Below are 20,234 nucleotides of genomic sequence, written 5' to 3' on the forward strand. Positions count from 1 at the left end.
TGAGTACTGTTCTTTCTCTATGATTGTGTCATTATATATATATTTTTTTTATATAAATATATACCAGAGCATTTTGTGTTGCCCAACTTCATTATTAACTTGTCTTAATTTCCGTTAATCTATCCATTTCATGCAGACTATATCCATACTCTTAGGGCTAATCCAATAGTCTGATAAATAAAATCAATTACGGAAGAATAATCCCGCATATCATAGGTGGAATATCAATAACATAATAATTTCTCAGGTTACATGTAAAAAACAAATAAAGAATATCTGTTCTTCGTGGAAATATAAAGAGCTGTCAAAATAAGATATCCAATATATTCCGTCAATATAAAACCAAATATGATTCTGAATGTATACACGAACTACAACCTACATTACAAAGGAGTAATTAACAAAAATAAACTTACACAACTACTCAAAGGACAAAACAAAGCGTAATATTTTACTTGTTAGGACCAATGACTAGGAAAGTCCTCTGGACACTACCAAAAAGATGTAAATATTAACAAAATTCTGGCAAAACCATCGACGAATAACAACCTAAAACTCCCTCTTCGTCGAGTATTACACGTAGCTATTAAAAACACTACTTATGGTAAAAGTTAACTTACAAAAAGGACGTAATGTTAAGGAAATCCTCATGCGACCGTTGGCGATCCACGGAACAAGTTTGCGCGCGTTTTGTCGTCTGTGTGTTTACGTCGGGCGCTGCCAGCTGGCGCGCGGCTCCCTCGACGGCGGGAGATTTAAAAAGGGACTCTAGGGGGTGGGTGATATGTGTATGCATATGTGTATGTATGTGTATATACATACATACATATTAATATATAAATATATATATATATGTATATATATTTATGTATATATATGTGTGTGTGTGTGTGTGTGTGTGTGTGTGTGTATGTGTGTGTGTATAAATATATATATATATATATATATATATATATATATATATATATACATACACGCACACACACACACACACACACACACACACACACACACACACATATATATATATATATATATATATATATATATATATGTATGTGTGTGTGTGTATGTACATATATAAATATATATATGAATATATATATATATATATATATATATTTATGTGTGTGTTTTATATACACATATGTATTTATACATATATATATATATATATATATATACACGCAGACATATGTATGTGTATATATATACCCATATATACGTATATATACTTATATATACATATATATAAACACACACACACACACACACACACACACACACACACACATATATAAATATATATATATAAATATATATATATGTATATGTATGTATGTATATGTGTGTGTGTCTATATATATGTATATATATAATTATATATATATATTTTTTTTCTTCTTCTTCTAGTGTTCTGTACTACGACAGGTCCTTTTAGGCAACCATTTTCTCCATGCCACTTTATTCTCTGTTAATTCACTTACATGTCCAGTCTTTTCCTCGGGACCGAGGACAATTTCCTGAGAGTTGTGCCAAAAATACACATATATTTGTGTGTGTGTATATATATATATATATATATATGTGTGTGTGTGTGTGTGTATATATATATATATATGTACTCATTATGTTTGCATGTATACATGTATGCACGTATTTATGCATATGTATGTGAGTGTATATGTGTGCGTGTGTGTCTGCGTGTGTACACAGACACACACACACAAACACAAACAAACACACACACACACACACACACATACACACACACACACACACACACACACACACACACACACACACACACACACACACACACACACACACACACACACATATATATATATGTATGTATGTATGTATGTATGTATGTATGTATGTGTATATATATAGTATACATGTATATATGTATTTATGCATATGTATGTGTGTGCGTTTATACACATACATATGTATACATACAATCACATAATGAATACATATGATTTAGTGTAAGGTGTTCGGCCCGTAACTTTAGTCGCTCACCTTATCGAAGATGGACCATCCTTTGCGTATTCTCACGACCAGATGCACGCGCACGCTCGCACATGCTTATTAATACTTATAAATACAGTCATTAGCTCTTTCCTATCGTCGATCATTTCATTAAAGGAAAGCAATGACTTTTAGGTGTATTTCTTCACACCTGTGTCATCGTTGTATGCATTCCTCACTTCCTTGTTTTGATTGAAGTATTCCAGTTCCATATTTTGTGTCGTTTTATGTCAAATTAATTTGTAAACCTTAAAAGGATCATCATATCATTTCAAAGCCATATGAGGAAATGGGAATAAAAACGAAACACAAGAGAGTAACAAGTGGAAAAGGATAAAATAATGGACACTAAAGCTTGTAGATCCCCAAAGTACAGCTCAGCAATGACGAATCTTCAGCCTCTCCAAAGGTGTCTCTCTTCAGTCCCACTTGAACTGCCCTTTCCAGCGGTGTTCTGTAGACTGTTCTAATCGTGCTTCTTGACCCCTCCTAAAGGGGCACTCAAGATCCATCTACTGGTGCCCTTCCAATAGTACCCTTCTGGCACTTCCAGTGGTGGCTCTTCTGTCTTTCTTACGGTGCCCTTTCGGCCTTTCCATTAGTACGTTTCGGCTCTCCCAGTGGTACCCTCCGATGTATCCCGTCAATGTTGCCCCTTTTGGTCCTTCCAAAGTTGCCCCTCCGAACTTTCCAGCGGGACCACTTAGGCCCGGAACACACAAGCCTATGTGTGTAAAGGAATAAGGCGCAAGCAATAGAAAAGCAATCACCTTTAGAATATGCCTTAAGGCATTAAGATATACAGCTACAGTACCGGTACTCTGGTGGCCCCATTTCCCTAGACAATTACTAAATTGGTCAAAAAGGCCAGGTCTAGCCTTCAATATATAATAATTGTATGTATATAAACGCGCACACATACACACACATATATATGCATAAATACATACATACATGTATACGCATATGCATATATACATACATACATACATACATACAAACATACATACATACATACATACTTATATAAATATAGTGAGAGATGATTAAACGACAGATAACAAATGGCAGAAGATTGTTAAATAGTGTTTGGAATATATATCATGAACCCATGGAAAATAAACAGAAACTGAGTCCTGAAATGTAACGTCATGGAGATAGCGAGGTAAAAGAGAGTGAAAATCGTAGTGAAAGTAACTAAACGCCTTTGGGCGGGTTGAAAGTATATCAAACTGCTGTGTCAGAAATGATATCCCTACGAGGCAAAAAAATAAAGATATGTCAAACAAAATGATGCAATCCGAAGCTAAGCAATTACCGTGGTTAATGACAGCAATGGCTACTTATTTATTTCAAGTAATTAAATTATTACCGAATATGAATGTTAATATGAAAAAAAGTCATTTTCTTTCTTAAATACTTAAATATCTTACAATATTGAAAAGCTTTATCGGTAACATTAATTGCTACTGAAAAACGTTAAAAAACAATATTTCTGAGTACAAGGACAAAAAATGAAGCAAAAAATAACACTATCAAAAAGTTTTCTATCGGAAAGATACACATTGTGTTTTGCTGGCAATGTCCCGTTCATTATCGCCAACCAGGAAATCCTGACGCAACGGCAACCTCATTTGTCATCAGAACATATAGTATTAAGATACGGAATGCATAACACCAAAACAGCACAACAAGCCTCACAATGAACAAAATAACTCAACATTCATAAAAATATAATTATTTATCTTATTAATAATTATAATATTGGAAGTTTACTCCCTCCATAAAAGAGAAAATATTTCTCCCTCCACAATCCTTCCCCTCCGGCATTGCACCCTGTGTTGTTGTGCGGTTGACGTCCGAGCTCGAGGGTCCCGGCAAGTCCTCGTGTGTTTGAGGTACTGCAAGGTGACAGATTGTTGAGGAATTATGGCAGATCAACCCGCTCAGGACCCTGCAGCTGCTGCGGAGGGGGATGGCAAGCCCAAGACGGCTAAGCAGCTGGAGAAGGAAGCCAAGAAAGCCGCCAAGTTAGCGAAATTCGCGGAGAAGCAAGCTAAGGCCGCCGAGAAGAAATCGGATGGGCCGAAACAGGAGAAAAAACCGAAGAAAGTTGAAGAAGTAGGTGGTTTCTTTTACTGTCATTTAGGGATTATTGACTCAAAGTATCTTCCCAATCTCTTCGGCAACTTAATGGAGAGCTAACACGTTTGGTTACCTTTCGGCTGTAACGTCAGGCGGTCACTCGTAAGAGAAGGTGACCTTTCGAAAGTTCAGTCTGCTCATGAGAATTTTAAGAGATTTGCCTGAAACGGAGTGCTTTGGGCCAAAGTCTTCATGAATATTGATAATTTCGATTATCGTCAGGGTTTATAGCGATTCATATATCTCTTTAAACAAGTATGATGTCTCAGTCTGTGGGCAATATGGCAAAGTTTATGGGCATGATGGAGTGGGAAGTTTTCATGCGAATATAATTAAATAGATTAAAAATGTGGGTAAATGTTCCGATAACCTACGAGCACCTGATCAGTGATGTTGGTACCGATGGATTCCTCTCGGTAATTTTTTGGTTTCACACAGCCATCCAACCTTACGATTATTATTCCTTGTTCCAGTAATTCACATTTTATTCTGCATGAAACATTTGTAGTTACGAAATGAAAGTATTACAATAAATGAACCAAAATAAAACGGTATCATTGTTTTGTTTACAAAAAGTAGGAATGGATATCGGATGGCGATTTTTAAAATATTGAGATAGTTTTTCATTTGGGGCTCTGTGACACTTGCGTGTCCAATAACTTCGTTATTTCTGATTTGCGACGGAAGTTCATAGAAGATAAGTTTCTTAGATTTATTTGCTCTATCACATGCATATATTTTTTTCCGGTTTAAAGACAGCTAGTCAGAACTTTACCTATACCTTTATGACAGTGTCATTACATTTTCCTGCAAATGTATACCAAAGTAGTATGTGTTGCACAACTTTATCAACAACTTGAGGGCAATATCATTGAGGAAAAATGTCTTATTTTTTGTGTCATAAGGCTGTGTGAAACTGAAGCTATACCTTCCTCTCATTCTCTACTACTCACTTATAGGAATTATGTTGCAGAATCCCCCTCTCCCCCTCTCCCACAATAAGCCCCAATAGTAGGGCAGGGCATTAAGGTTATGAGGAATATTGGGGGATAAGACATGAAAAAATTATATAAAGTAGGTCATAAAGTCCAATGCAGGAGGCTGTGCTCTTGCCTCCAACCCCAGCCCTGGCAGAAAAAGTATCCTACACTTTTTACTGCAGGATTGAGTATAGTCAAGCAGTCTGTGGATGTTACTGGAATAAATAGACTATTATATAATTATATTATATCATTCTAACCTGTAAGGTAAAGACCTGCATATATTGTGTAGTATATTAGCATCAGCTCCCTGTTTCAACAAAAACTTTCCAAGGACTATTGGAACTGCTAGCCTCTGGGGAGGTGGTGAAAGTACAGGAATGGAAAGAAACGTTCTTGTGTAATCTACATAATCCTTATGATTTTTGATTTATAGTTTTTCCTTTTTTTTTCTTTTTTCCTTTTTTTTACCAGTTCATAATTCTGTACTAGTATCCCTCTCATTCAAATTATAGTTACATATTTTCTTTTATGATTTCAACAGAAAAAAGTTGCCACATATGACTTACCGACAGCTCCAGGTGAAAAGAAGGACGTAACTGTTGATTTGCCGGCACAGTACAGCCCAAAATATGTTGAAGCTGCATGGAATGCCTGGTGGAAGAAGGAAGGTTTCTTCAAGCCAGAATATGGGGTAAGAGTCAGTAATATTTATTCTGAAATATAATGTATTTGATTTGAATATGGTGATGTTGCTATTCTAGTTTTAAATAGATCTGTAGGAAATAACAATGTTTGTTTCATGTGCATTGAATACAGAAATTACATATATTGATACCATACCATTATTTGTGTGTTCAACAGAGGAATTTGGATGAGCCTAATCCAAAAGGGAATTTTGTTATGGTAATTCCACCACCAAATGTCACGGGAACTCTTCATCTGGGTCATGCGCTCACAAATTCAATTGAAGATGCTGTCTGCCGCTGGTAAGAATATTTTTCGAACAATAATGTAGGAAAGTGATTTATTTTTTTGTTATTTTTATTTACCTTTTGCATTTTACTTTTTTTTTTTTTTTTTTTCCATAATTATTGCAAGTATCATCTTTAAGCAATTTTTCTTTTTCTCTAGGCACAGAATGAAAGGTTACACAACATTATGGGTGCCAGGTTGTGATCACGCGGGTATTGCTACTCAGGTTGCCGTGGAAAAGAAAGTCAAACGGGAAGAAGGAAAGAGTCGCCACGATCTGGGACGAGATGAGTTTATTAAACGTGTTTGGCAGTGGAAGAACGAGTAAGTACTAATTTATTAAGATCTATTGTTTTTTGCCATGCATTCTAATTGTGCTGTAAGACCAGCAGAGAGGAAATTATAACTTCAGTAAATTCAGTGTGCTTGAATAGGTGAGGAATATATGAATATAATAGAAATTATAGTTCATATGTATTCTTTCCAGGAAAGGTGACCGTATCTACCAGCAGATGGAGGAGATGGGATCATCTCTGGACTGGGATCGTGCAACATTCACCATGGATCCTGGACCTCAGGAAGCAGTCAAAGAGGCATTTGTGAGAATGCATGAAGACGGGACAATTTACAGGTCAAACAGGCTTGTAAACTGGTCATGCACCCTTAAGTCAGCCATCTCTGATATTGAGGTGAGGGAAATGTTTTCATTTAGTTTTCTTTTGCTAAAGAATTCAGTTTTCATTAAGTGGTAAGCTTTTGGAATCACCATTGCCCTTTTAGAAATAATTGATAAACGAAATGAAATTTTGCAGAAGAAAAAAATCATGACAGTGATTATTGACCCTCTGTTGTGTTTCAATAGGTAGAGAAAAAGGATCTGCCAGGCCGCACTGAAATGGTAGTACCAGGCTACACAGATAAAGTAGAATTTGGTGTGCTTGTATCCTTTGCTTATCCAGTAGAAGATTCTGATGAACGGATAATTGTTGCAACTACACGTATTGAGACCATGCTTGGAGATACTGCTGTAGCTGTCCACCCAAAGGATGAGAGGTAAGCTAATAATTGTAAGTCATGATGGAAGAAGAGGCCGTGAATTGTTATTTGAGTTTTTGTGTTGTTATTGTTGTAATGTCAGTGATTTTTTTTTTCTTTCTCCAGTTACTTAAAGCTTATATGTGTTGATAACAATGAAAGGCTTGCTTGGTTTTTGATAATGTATTAGTTATAAATAGTTGACATATATTTCATACTGATTTTATGAAACAGATACAAACATCTGCATGGTAAGATGGTTATCCATCCCTTCACAAACCGCAAGCTGCCGATTCTCCAGGACGATTTCGTAGAGATGGAATTTGGTACTGGTGCCGTAAAGATAACTCCAGCTCATGATCCCAACGATTATGAAGTTGGGAAGAGGCACAATCTCCCATTCCTCACCATATTTACAGATGATGGAATCATTGTGGATGGTTATGGCCAGTTTGCAGTAAGTTTTCTTATTTTCTTTTCCTGTTTACAATTTCCTTTATAAATTATTTACAATTTATGCTTCTTGGGGATATGCATAAGAGGTATTTAGATATAATTTTATGATATGATATATATATCTTTTTTTTTATTAATTAATTTTTTCTATAGGGAATGAAGCGATTTGATGCTCGTAAAGCTGTGTTAGAAGCTCTGAAGGAGAAGGGTCTCTATATTGAAACAAAGGATAACCCAATGGTGGTTCCTGTGTGCTCAAGATCCAAGGATATTATTGAACCAATGATCAAACCACAGTGGTAAGTTCTGCATTCTGCATCTGTTCTATTGGATGTACACTTGTTCCACATGTACAAATGGCTACATTTTGTTTGATTACTTTGAATCCGAATTACAGTATATGGTATATTCCTACAGGTATGTGAAATGTCTTGATATGGCAGCTAAGGCTGTTGAAGCTGTAAAGTCAGGGGCATTGGAAATCATTCCCAAAATGCACGAGAAGACATGGTTCCACTGGATGGATGAGATGCGGGATTGGTGCATTTCAAGGCAGCTTTGGTGGGGCCATCAGATTCCCGCTTACTTTGTGGAAATTGAAGGGTCAACCTCGCCTTTGGAAGATGTAAGACTTCGGTTACTTAATAGATGCAGTTGAAGTAGATCCCAGACTTACACCAAGAATGGTGTATGTCCGTATAAAGAGGACATCTCCTTCTTCTCATCCTGTGTATATTTAGTGTGAAATTATGAAGTTGGGTACATTACTTGTTTTTTTTGTTTTTTTTTTCTGAAAAGAAATTTAACTTATCTTTTTAGAAGGACGATTATTGGGTCAGTGGTCGATCTGAGGAAGAAGCTCGGCAGAAAGCAGCGAAGAAGTTTAATGTGCCTGCAGAAAAGATAAAGTTGACACAAGATCCTGATGTATTGGACACCTGGTTCAGCTCCGGTCTGTTTCCATTCTCGGTGTTCGGTTGGCCCAACCAGGTAAATATGGCTTCCATACATATATAGGTTATGTTTGATTCAGTCTTTAAATCTAGCTAGAAAGCTACATATATAAGAAATAGTATATATATTTGGCTCTGCGTCATGTATAATTCTCCAAAGTGGACATGGGACATTTTTGTAGAGAAACATGTTCACTAAACTGTGGATTGATGTGGCCATTTCCTTTCTGCCCCTAATTATGTATACATCACTAATATTGATGATGTTGCTTGCTCATGAGGTAAAATTCTCTTTAATCATGGTATTAAAGAAAAACTAATTGTATACTCCATTTTCAGACTCGGGATATGGAACTGTTCTACCCCAACTCCCTTCTCGAGACAGGTCACGACATCCTCTTCTTTTGGGTTGCAAGAATGGTTTTCTTTGGACAGAAATTATTGGGCAAACTTCCTTTCAAGTGAGTCCATTTTTCTTTGAATATAACTTTCATTGGTGTTAGGTTGGACAAACTAACTAGATGTTCCTGATTATTTTGATATCCTTTTTTGTTTATAGGTGATCAAAATAACTTTAGTCAGAAGTATTGTAGTTGACATATTGAACACAGTTAGTGTAATGTGTGGTAATAGAACAGTATGAAAATGACTGCAAATATCTCCTTCCATAGGCAAGTCTACCTTCATGCCATGTTGCGTGATGCTCATGGACGCAAGATGAGCAAATCCTTAGGCAATGTTATTGATCCAGTTGATGTCATCCTTGGCATTACACTAAAGGTGAGTATTGATTTTGTTTGAAGGGGTGACCTGAGGAATCCAGTTTAGAAATAGGTGTATGATAATAGTTTTTATAATAATTGAAGTATGACTTTGAGTTGTAGTTACTTTCTTCTTTTGGCCAAGTTAATTTTGATTACCATTATCTGTTTATGATAACCATTATCAAAGAATTAATAATACTCATGGATATACATCTTGTAGGAACTCAATAGCAAACTTGAGGAAAACAGCAACCTGGACCCACGTGAAGTTGAGAAAGCCAAGGAGGGGCAGAAGCGAGACTACCCTCAAGGAATCCCTGAGTGTGGCACTGATGCCCTTCGTTTTGCTCTTTGTGCCTACACAGCTCAAGGTGCAAAACTGATTTTTTAATTTTTTATGATAATCACAATTCTATGGTAGTGTGTGACAACAGTTATGAAAATATACAGCAGTATAATAATTACATGATATAAAGTTTTTGAGAGTGTAAAGTGCAAAAAAGTGTTTACATTAAATAGGTTTATAGAAACAAAAATCATGTGTAAAGATTTCACACATTAAATACACTATCAACTTTGGCAGGTCGTGATATCAACCTGGATGTTCTACGTGTCAATGGTTATAGGAATTTCTGCAACAAGCTGTGGAATGCCACCAAATTTGCTCTGATGAACCTTGGCAAAGATTTCAAGCCACATGAGTCTTTGAAGACCTTACAAGAGATGGTAAATATGATTTTATTTTTATCTTATTTTACAGTAAAATAGAACAATATGACAGATTTTTGTACAAAGTAAGAAATATATATATGTTGACTCAGAAAATTTGAGGACTTTAAGAGAGAAATGGTTTAATCCTTCTTTTGATGAATGTTTCATAATGACTGACTCAATTATTTAATAGGTAAGATCAAGAAACAGCAATAGCCTGGCTAATTCCAGCCATGCCACAACTGGTCCGTCCAACAACAATCAGTGTAGTGATAATAACTTACCAAGCTTAGTGGAATTGAACAATACATTAGAACAGTACAGTTATATTGAAGGGTACAGGCCGACACAATCTGACCTTCACGTGCTTGAAAGATTAGGAAAAACGTGTGGCTCTCTGTCACAGTACCCACACCTCTTGCGCTGGTATTGCCACATGTCCAGTTTTTCGCAAGAGGAGAGGAAGTCCCTCCCTAAAGCAGGGCACAGTCGGGTATCTTCTTCCATAGCTAGTCATAGGGAGGTAAGGCAACAAGCGCCTGATGCTGTAATCATATTGTTGCTTGCTTGTCTGCCTGTTTTATTATTCTTTCCTTTTTTTCTAATTTTGATTATGGGCTAATTTTACTAATAGTTGCTAATCAAGGGTGTTGATTTTTATTTAGTTAGGGATTGATTAAAAAAATAAATCCTGTTTTTTTGTTTTGCTGATGTTAATGAATCTGAAGTGGTTTGTTTTATTTTTCTTTGTCATTTTTCTGGGTTTTCTCCTAGAGAGAGATTTGAAGTGTATATTCCATGCTGTGGTTTAATATTTTTGTTTGACTTCAGTATGTGTTTAGGTTTAATAGTGGATACCATTAGGTGGTAGAAGAACTGTGTGTTTGCATGATATTTCACGGACAACCATTTTGTCGTAGTCTTCTGTTTCGTTTCCTTTCTTTTTTCTTTTCTTTTCTTTTCTTTTCTTTTCTTTTCTCTTAGATGTGATATATAGTGATAAAGATGTTCTGATATATTTATTTTTTCTCTTTCTGCTAACTAGAAAATACAGAAAATAGTAAGATTAATAATATTAACACCAACATGAAAAGTTTAAAAAATTGCATCGTATGCATTCTGTTAGTTTGAGAAACAAAGTAGGTTTCATTTATTTTATATTTTGCATATTATATTCAGGAGTTAAAAATAGGTATTTGAATTCAAGAACATAGAAAAATATCAGACTCAAAAGGGGCTGAACTTCATCCAATGTTTTTGTATTTAAAAAACTGTATTTAAACATAAAGGCTTCTCTGTAGAAATGCATGGAAAGCTTGTTTTTGTTTTTGTTGTTTTTTATGTTACCAGGGTACCCAACCCCTTTTACCCTCATACCTTTCTCAGACCTGTAGTACATCCTGACCCTCCTCCCCCAACATCAGTTTTTCAAAGACCATATTTTTAGGTAAATAATAGTTTTAAAAAAATAAAAATAAAACAAAAAAAGATAATAATTCATGAGACAACAATCTTTCTTTACCTAATTGTTATTCATTATTCCTTGAAGATAAAAGTTCATGGTGTATTAATGATATGAACACTGATGAATGCCTAGCAAATTGGCCTACAGTATTTTTCCACATGGCTTTGCAACCCTTCATCGACTACTCTGGTTAGGAACCACTGGAGTAGATCATGGATTTCTTGTTTTAACATCTTATTGTTTTTTGACTTTACATAGGGGAAGGCTTAAAGATGTAAAAGACAATGAGACTAATGATCCTATTTATTTTGGGAAGATTGAGGCTAAACTAATATGCCAGACTAATTATGGTTATGAATACTGTTGCTTTGTCCTTATTGTTAAATAGCTCTTCTCAGAGATTGGTTATTAAACAAAAAAACAAAAAAAGGTTTAGATATTAATACCTTATTTTGTTACAGGGCAACAGCTTAAGCATGGTGGACAGGTGGATGCTACACCAACTTTCAGTAGCTGTGAAAGAGTGTAATGCTGCCTTCAAGGAGTTCAACTTTCCACGAGCAACCACTGCCCTCTACAACCTTTGGTGGTACCAGCTGTGTGATGTGTACTTGGTAAGGACTGTGTTGCTTATCTTGTTTGAAGTTTATCATGAATTACTTCATTTTTACATATAGAAATGTTTGTGTTGAAAGTATATAGAAATGTTTGTGTTGAAAGTATATAGAAATGTTTGTGTTGAAAGTATGTGCATTATTAACGTGTATCTTCTCTTTACAGGAATGCCTGAAGCCAGTCATGTACTCTGACAACGAGGAAGCAAAGAACTTAAGCCGTAATGTTTTATACACAGCTTTGCATGTTGGATTGACTCTAATTTCTCCATTCATGCCATTCTTGTCTGAGGAACTGTTCCAGCGGCTCCCATCACGCACAGCAAACCAGCCACCTTCAATCTGTGTCACGTCATATCCAGAATCTGAGGAGGTTAGTTGCTGAGGAATATGATTTCCTACAGCATAGATTGGAATTAGTAATCTCTAAATTTCAACTGGAACTAGTTGTCTCTAAACCTCATGTCTGTAGTCTCTGAGCAGGAGGATTATTATAGGGCATTTTATAAGAGTAGTCTTCCACTTCACGGTGTTTGATTTTCACATGCGTAAGAAATAAAACTGTGCTCCTTTTACTTATAACTTTTATTGTTATTGTTTTGTTTTTGTTGTTATTATTATTAGTGTTATTATTTTTAATCAGTATTATCACCAGAATTATCTGATTGTTTCTTCTCTTCCAGTATGATATCTTCTTTGATGAAAAAGTAGACGAGAAGTTCAAGTTTGGCCAAAAGGTTATTGGTGAAGTGAGATCAGCCAAGGCCAAGTATGACATTCCCAACAAAACAAGGATTGAATGTAAGTTATATAGGGGATTTCAGTTGTGACAAGTAATTACTTTGTTATTAGCACAAAATGGTGAATATTATTAAAAGAATATGAAGTAGATTTTATATGGAATGTGAATGTTCAGCTTGGATAAACTTAGCAATCTTTACAGTGTGCTAGTCTGTTAGTTAATTTTGACATTATTTTGTTTAAAGTGACCCTGCAGTCAGAAAATGAAGATAACAGAGCCACCCTGGAGTCCTTGATTCAAGATATTGCAACACTGTCAGTATCAGATGTTAAAATCTCAACTGACAAGCCAAAGGGATCTGTCCCCACACCTGTAACTGCAGACACTGTAGCTTGGATGAAATTGCAGGTAGGTGTTTTTGGGGGGGCTGCTTGATATTGCAGATTTGACATGTCTTGCCAAGATGGGCATATGCAGATTGCAACTCATTCAGTGCTTCTTGTGTTCTATCACTTGAAATTTTACTAGGAAGATTCAATACATTACAAGCTCGGAAGACTGAATAGATGTGTTTTTATGATAGAGATCAAATATTTACTTTAACAATAATAAATGTATTTCCAGGGATTGGTCAATCTTTGCAAATGTCAGGAAAAGATCCAGAAAAGGATAGAGGATGCAGAGGAGAAGCTGAAGGCTCTTCAGGTTGAAATGGCAAAGCCAGGGTATGAAAAGGTATGTACATGATTTTCTTTATTATTTTGATATAGTATTTAATTATAATAATAATTTTATTAATTGTTTGTTGGGTGTTAACCTGTGGTGATGGCTAATTGCATTGTCCAAAGTATTTTTTTTTGTAAATTTTGTTTATACATGGATGGCTCCTCAAGTGCCTAGTCATCAGTGAGGCAATTAGCAGGCCTACCTCAGTTCACTTCCTATTCCCATCGTTTGGATTTTGGGGAAACCGTTTCATTTTTTCTAATGTCATGAATATCATTACTGTTTTTATTATTGTTATTGACATCAGGATTTTTATAATATTACCATTACTAATAGCAAGATTTTTTTCTGAAATTTCAGGAAAAGGGTAAATAGGTTAGAACAGGTAGAACTTGTAGTTGACTCCTTGATGGTTTAACACTTGTGGTGCCAGCTATGTGTAAACAAAAATAATAAACTAAAATTGACGTGGACATGGCATTAAATTAAAGCATAGGCCTTTCACATGTAGTGTAAAGAAATATTTTGAATTGGTTATTGGTAGAGATTAATCCATACAGAAAATAATTGCATGACTATCATCACTGGTAACACCTCCACATTCCACTTCCTTCTCCCCTCACCCCCCCCTCTCTCTCTCCCACAACCTTCCCTGATAGGCAACATTCTATAACAACAAATGCTGATCTGCAACATTTTTTTTTTCAACAGGTGCCAGAGGAAATCCAAGCAAAAAATAACACAAAAAAGCTTGATTTGGAAGCCGAGCTGGAACAGAGTAAGGACGCCATCACTAAGATATTAGCCATGGAAACCGAGTAGCTGATAAATATGTTGTTAATCACTATTCACAGTTAATTATAGTTTTTCAAAAGGAATGAAAATGCAATAAAGAAAAGTCTGTACATAAAGAGGAGTAGGTAATGTGCCTATTTTGTCTTAACAACTACGTACACGATGTATTGTGAGTTCTGTACAGAGAATATATTTATAATTGTTGCACTTAAGTCCTGACCCAGTGATTATTAATAAATTTTTATTGTATGATCTGAAATATTTATTTATCCTATCATTTACCCATTTACTTTATTTACTTATATATTTATTTTTCTCTATGTACATCATGAACAGAAAGCAGAATCAAACAATGTGATCTAAAATGATTTCCTTTTCATATATTTCAAACATTTTCCTGTTCCAAATATACAGTTTGAAATATGAGATATATGTATATTATTCACACATTCCAGTATTTATTCAGTTATTTAATTTATTCATGCTCAGGCATGAATAAATAAGTAAGTGTTAAATATATGTATATATATCTTTGGAACAGTAAAACTTATCTGCAAGTTGAAGTATAAAAAGCAAAAGAAAGAAATTATTAATTACAAAATTTCAAATGGAGTTGAATCTTTGGAACATGCAATTTAATATACATTAAAAGTTTGCATTTCTCATTCCCCAATTTCAATAAGCTTAGTTTCATAATTTCAACATAAATAAAGGAATGGACCTAGTGAGTGGACACGACTGAAGTGAAGGCAAAGGAGGTTAAAGAACTGGATGGGTAATGTTTATTGGTTATAACAAATAAATGTGCTAGACATCAAAGGTCATATAGCACTATGGTAAAGTATTGTGATAAAAATGGGTGAAAAGGAGTAAAAAAGTTCTGCTGTATCAACATCTAAGGTCATTAGCGGCATATTCAAAATATAGTGATAGTGTGAGGCTTGGGGCAAAACCCCTAGGTAAGGAAGTCCTATATGACAACAAAGGTCATTTGGTACTATGGTAAAGTATAGTGGTGAAAAGGGTTAGGAATGAGTTAATGATCTAAGGTAAAGTTACAGGTAGAATACTAGAGGGTAGTATGGTAGTGAAAAGGGTAGAGAGGGGGAGCTGATGGTATAAGGGAAAGGTTGTTAGAAGAGGAAGGAATTACCTACTGTGAATTAACAAGCAAGATAAATGGACAGAACAAGGGGATGATGAAAAGAAAAAGGAAAGAAGAAAAGACAATGTAAAATTAGTTGGGCCTCAGTCCCTCAGTCCTCCACGACAACAAGAAGCAACAGATTGGAGGGGTGTTACTTAAAAGGTGATTTGGGATACTTATGTGGACAGGCCAAAGTGGGGTTAATGGTTAAAACAAATATATATGTGCTATCAAAGGTCATATAACACTATAGTAAAGTATTGTGGCAAAAATAATAAAAATGAGTTGATGATTAGGATAAGATAAGAAAGGGATGAAGAAAAGGAAAAGGAAAGGGGAAGAAGAAAAGCCCTTGCAAAATTAATTGATGTGAGGGCCAAGGTCCAAGATAGGGGTGATCCCTTACATTGGGCTTCAGTCTCCATCTCCTAAGCCCCAAACAACAGCAACAAGCATGGAATTGGGGGTGTCATATAGAGTATAATGGGGATTATTTTCTTAAAGGGGGTGATTAGACACTGGACTGGCTGGGGGTAAATGAGGTATCATATCTACCCCAACTTCAATACACTCAAGGGGCAGTGTAGGCAAAATGTACTGGTAGGTCATCAAATTGCCTAATAGTCATTAAAGAATTTTCAGTTACATTTTTTTCTTTTAGGCCCACAAAATATGACATACAAAATGGTGTGAAATGAATTTTACAATATCACTATTTAAAGGGTATACAACATGGCTACTGTTAAATATTAACGATTCTTTAGACATGTATCCATCCTACTGGCATGTTTGTAGTTTCATATTTGTTATTAGGATAAAAACCTTTTATGAATGAGAAACATTTGAAAAAAAAAAAAATTGTGAAGTGCTTCTATGATTTAAAGAAATCATACATGTATATATTACACTTAAATAGGGAAATAAGATTCAAGTTTTTGTCTTTATTTTAATATTTACTTTTACAATATTTTTTCTCTCCTTTTCATCAACTCCTCTTAAAACATCTCAACAGTCCTTTTCCTGCAGCGTATTCATATACCTCCTTACAGTCACATAAACAAACAAAAATATATATTTAAACATTAGTGATTACAAAAGGCTACTCCTGAGACGCTTCCATTGGTTCTGCTGTTGATGTTGAAGCTTCATTGTTGGTTGACTTGGCCTTCTTAGTATTTTTCTTTAGTGCTTTCCTCTTGCGTGTCTGCAGCTGACCCAAGTCTTGCTTCGTCATGTGAATGCGACCAAGCTTTGTACCAAACACATCCCTACTATGGTTCTTCTTCTTGCCGACCTGAAACGGAAAAAAAAAAAAATGTTCCATAAAAAGGATACATGGGTGGGCGGGAAGAACAATGACATTTATAGAAATATAATATTCTCAAGTTTAAAACTGTGAGTTTCATACCTTCAGATGTCTAGGTTGCCTGCAAGCCTTCTTCTTCAAGTCATCAGAGGCAAACTTGGTTCTCCTAATTTTCAAATCCATACAAGGACCAATTTCCTCTAACTCAACACGGGGGATTCTTGTGCCAGATTTTTTCAAAAGGATCCTGTGAAAAATGAATAATTGAATAAATAAATAATGCTGTTAATACTAAGTCAATTTAACCCCTTCCCTTATTTTCCAGAGTAAATTGAGATAATGTTACATTCTAGGTTTTACAGTCACAACTAAATACTGTCAATGACTGTAATTTATTACCTTGCATTACATTGTTCCCTATCTAAACATATGATGTTTTCTTATCTCTTTGCGAGTACTTTTCTCAACAAATGGCAATACCTATATTGTTTACATTTTCTTCATAATCATGATGAGTGATGATGAACATGATAGTGATAGTTATGAGAATTTGATTTTTAAAGACTAACATTCTCAAATATTTATACAATATTTGATTTAATCAAGCAAATAAAAGACACGAGCTATAAAATACATAAAATATATAAAGAAAGGAGTTAAAACACTTGCCCTTATCTATATCTAAATAGATGCCACACAACTATTAACTTTGCAAACTCACAATCAATCATTTCACTCTTAAAAAGATAGTGTAGTTTAATGAATTTCCCCATTTCAATTTTTGTTACAGCACACCAAAGTACATGTTTGTTAAATATACATTCATCTTGTTACATCCATTCACTGTGCAAGTACAGCTAACTACTGGCAAATTTGACAATTCTATAGCCACAATACTCATGGCATCTTTGGCAAGTAAAGTTTGTTGACAGTACTATTTTGTGTTTCTGAAGTCTTTTACAATATTCCAGTTAAAATGAACTTTTGATGTTGTTACAGTCTGTGACGTACACTAACTCTGTTCCTATTGCACAAACCCAAGAAAAATCAGAGGATCATTGATGTCCTAGGAACCGCATCCCAAATTTGCATCTTTAAATATACTAAGCATTTTAATGGATAAAAAAGCAATTGGGAGGAGGAAATGCCCTCATCATTTGAAACGTGGTAATCAGATGGGGAGAGCCAAAAAACTTTGGTTAAGAAGTGCTCATATAGTGATCTTTATGTTAAGGTAGGGTTATGCCATCATTTGTGTACAAAATACTTATTTCTTTTTCCACTTTCTTAACTGCCTGTAAAAAAATTGCCAGGTGTATTAGGGACTTAATCTCGGCTCAATGCCATCACATCGTACCAATACCTTAATCTTATCTTCTGTAACAAGTAAATACAAAATGCAAATAATAATAATAAACTCACTTGTAACTCCTCATATAAATTGTATCATCTGTTGCTGTAAAGAGAAGTGCATGTTCGAAGCCCTGCAACCTGACATCAGTTGCCTCTACACCCCTGAAGAAGTCAATCAGTATGTTTTTCAGGTTCTTGAATTCCATTAAGTCTTCAAACTGGGTGCCACAGAAAACCATGCAAGGTTTATTGCCCACAGTAATTTTCCTGTTTTTGAAGTCTTCTAATCCTAAGTAGTTGTCTACCCCTAACTCAATCAGGTCAAGAATATGGTGGTTAAACATCCGTCCTGTAAAAGAAAAATATCATTATGCAAATCTGATTATACATCTTCCTTTTACTGTTAATATAAATATGCTATCTTGGGTTTTAGAATATAATCATTTCGACCTTTTGGAAACCCTCAAGTTATTGCCTTATTCACCTTAAAAAGCTTTTGTTTTGCAACTACACAAGTAGTCTATTCATATAACAATATATTCAATTCTCTTTTAGCCGACTCATATAACAAACAGAAATAACAAACAAACAAAAACATACCCATAATAAGGTTATTAGGCCTCTTTTTGGAATGTGTGGCATAAGCAAAGAGCGAGGCATCGTGCTCGTGCGCTAATCTTTCCACGGGGAGAATGTCTTCGAAGGGTAAAAGCTGGTCCTTACTTTGTAGAAGCTTTGAGTCTTGTCTTTTCAGTGCATACTGAAAGTCAAAATAAAGCAATGAATTGGAGAAAGAAAAGCAATGCATATAAAGCTACAGATATATCTCTACAGACAGACATTAAGAGATATTAATATATATAATCACTTTGTTTTTTATCTATTTCTCTCTCTACATAATGAATCATTTAATTAATAAATGTAATAGACTTCAATTCAGTTCCTGTGACTATAGTCTAGCATACATTAAATGGAATGCAAAAAATAATTGAATTAAATAAAGGAAAAAATAATGGTGAAAGAAAAAAAATGAAGAGTAACAGTAGTATTACTTACAATATCTTTTAAACACTTCCGCATAAACTCTCCAGTCTTTTTCCCATGCAGAAACAAACTCTGTTTTGTATTTTCTACAATCTTCGGCTCCCTCTTCACCAGGGCACGCTTTGCACGTGGATTTTTGGGCTTCCTGAAATAGTGGTAAAAATATAAAAATCAATCAATCATTGTTAATCAACTTCTATCATGCCATGATACCTTTACCCTGGATACTCATGACACATTAATAACGATCTCGAATGGGACCTAAATATCAACCCCTAAGGGCCTAATGCAAGGTTTTTTGGGTGGCAGAGTCCCCTTGAAATCTCAAATTTTTATGATATATATGCTTTTGTTTTCCTTGGAGGCTCACAAGAACTAATAATACATATAAAGCAGTTTACAGATAGCAATATTGCAAGAAAGTTAAAGGCGAGGCAAACTTATCACAATAACTAGTCCATTTTCAATTATAGAAATAACTATTAACTTAATCAACACTTCCACTGTTGAATAATTACTGCAATTAAAGTCCACGTGATTTTAATTCAGTATACACTAATATTCCCTTTAATGTTCCTAATAAATATACATACATAACATCAAGAAATACTTACACCACTCTTTGCATTACAGTCATCTTGTTACCGTTACTCTGTTGTCGTCTTGTAGAAGAAAATGATCACTTGTTATAGCATATAGAGTTGTATTAAAAAATCCAGCCTTTGTCAATGATTTTACTGGGTTTTATGAAAATAATGACTGCCCTCGCCACACACGTGTTTCTTCACGTCCCCGTGTTTACAGTCTCGAGGGATCGTAAGGGCAAACACTGTGATTGATATTTATTTTTTATATAGAATGTTGTTTTTCTCTCAGATATAATATCATGATGATATCTCGTAATTTATAATTTGTCTATTTCAGCGAAGTATGAAGAAAGAAGTTTTACATACCGTAATTATATCTGCCAGACGTTTCTCAAATAA

General features: G+C 34.9%; 3 protein-coding genes across 4 annotated transcripts in view; 1 reads left to right on the top strand and 2 right to left on the bottom strand.

The window, feature by feature from the left end:
• Positions 1 to 695, bottom strand: part of LOC125034662 (Fanconi anemia group D2 protein-like) — a 58,938-nt gene extending 58,243 nt beyond the window's left edge. The window contains 1 exon segment of the mRNA XM_047626564.1: positions 621 to 695. The gene's annotated coding sequence lies outside the window, so the exon portion shown is untranslated.
• Positions 696 to 3,874: 3,179 nt separating this feature from the next.
• Positions 3,875 to 14,650, top strand: LOC125034551 (valine--tRNA ligase-like). 2 transcript variants are annotated; one of them, XM_047626430.1, is made up of 21 exons: positions 3,875 to 4,158; positions 5,707 to 5,856; positions 6,027 to 6,151; positions 6,297 to 6,461; positions 6,625 to 6,826; positions 7,000 to 7,190; positions 7,407 to 7,629; positions 7,782 to 7,927; positions 8,046 to 8,253; positions 8,448 to 8,618; positions 8,921 to 9,042; positions 9,253 to 9,361; positions 9,566 to 9,716; positions 9,929 to 10,071; positions 10,250 to 10,579; positions 11,983 to 12,135; positions 12,302 to 12,508; positions 12,819 to 12,936; positions 13,122 to 13,285; positions 13,502 to 13,612; positions 14,315 to 14,650. In XM_047626430.1, exons 1-21 carry the CDS (start codon positions 3,967 to 3,969, stop codon positions 14,423 to 14,425), a joined length of 3,492 nt encoding a protein of 1,163 aa, XP_047482386.1. In that variant the 5' UTR covers positions 3,875 to 3,966; the 3' UTR covers positions 14,426 to 14,650. The 2 variants fall into 2 exon arrangements, with proteins under 2 accessions (XP_047482386.1, XP_047482387.1); XM_047626431.1 differs by lacking the exon at positions 10,250 to 10,579 and having other exon boundaries at positions 3,876 to 4,158.
• A 1,827-nt stretch (positions 14,651 to 16,477) lies between these two features.
• On the bottom strand, positions 16,478 to 20,051 carry LOC125034552 (ribosome production factor 2 homolog). The gene is made up of 6 exons (XM_047626432.1): positions 19,863 to 20,051; positions 19,261 to 19,393; positions 18,805 to 18,964; positions 18,274 to 18,553; positions 16,954 to 17,098; positions 16,478 to 16,839 (listed from the first exon to the last, which is right to left on the bottom strand). The coding sequence occupies exons 1-6, from the start codon at positions 19,883 to 19,885 to the stop codon at positions 16,645 to 16,647; spliced, it is 936 nt and encodes a 311-aa protein (XP_047482388.1). The 5' UTR covers positions 19,886 to 20,051; the 3' UTR covers positions 16,478 to 16,644.
• Between the last annotated feature and the right edge of the window lie 183 nt (positions 20,052 to 20,234).

The sequence above is a fragment of the Penaeus chinensis genome, chromosome 18 (genome assembly GCF_019202785.1).
Source record: "Penaeus chinensis breed Huanghai No. 1 chromosome 18, ASM1920278v2, whole genome shotgun sequence".
In the NCBI taxonomy this organism is placed as follows: domain Eukaryota; kingdom Metazoa; phylum Arthropoda; class Malacostraca; order Decapoda; family Penaeidae; genus Penaeus; species Penaeus chinensis.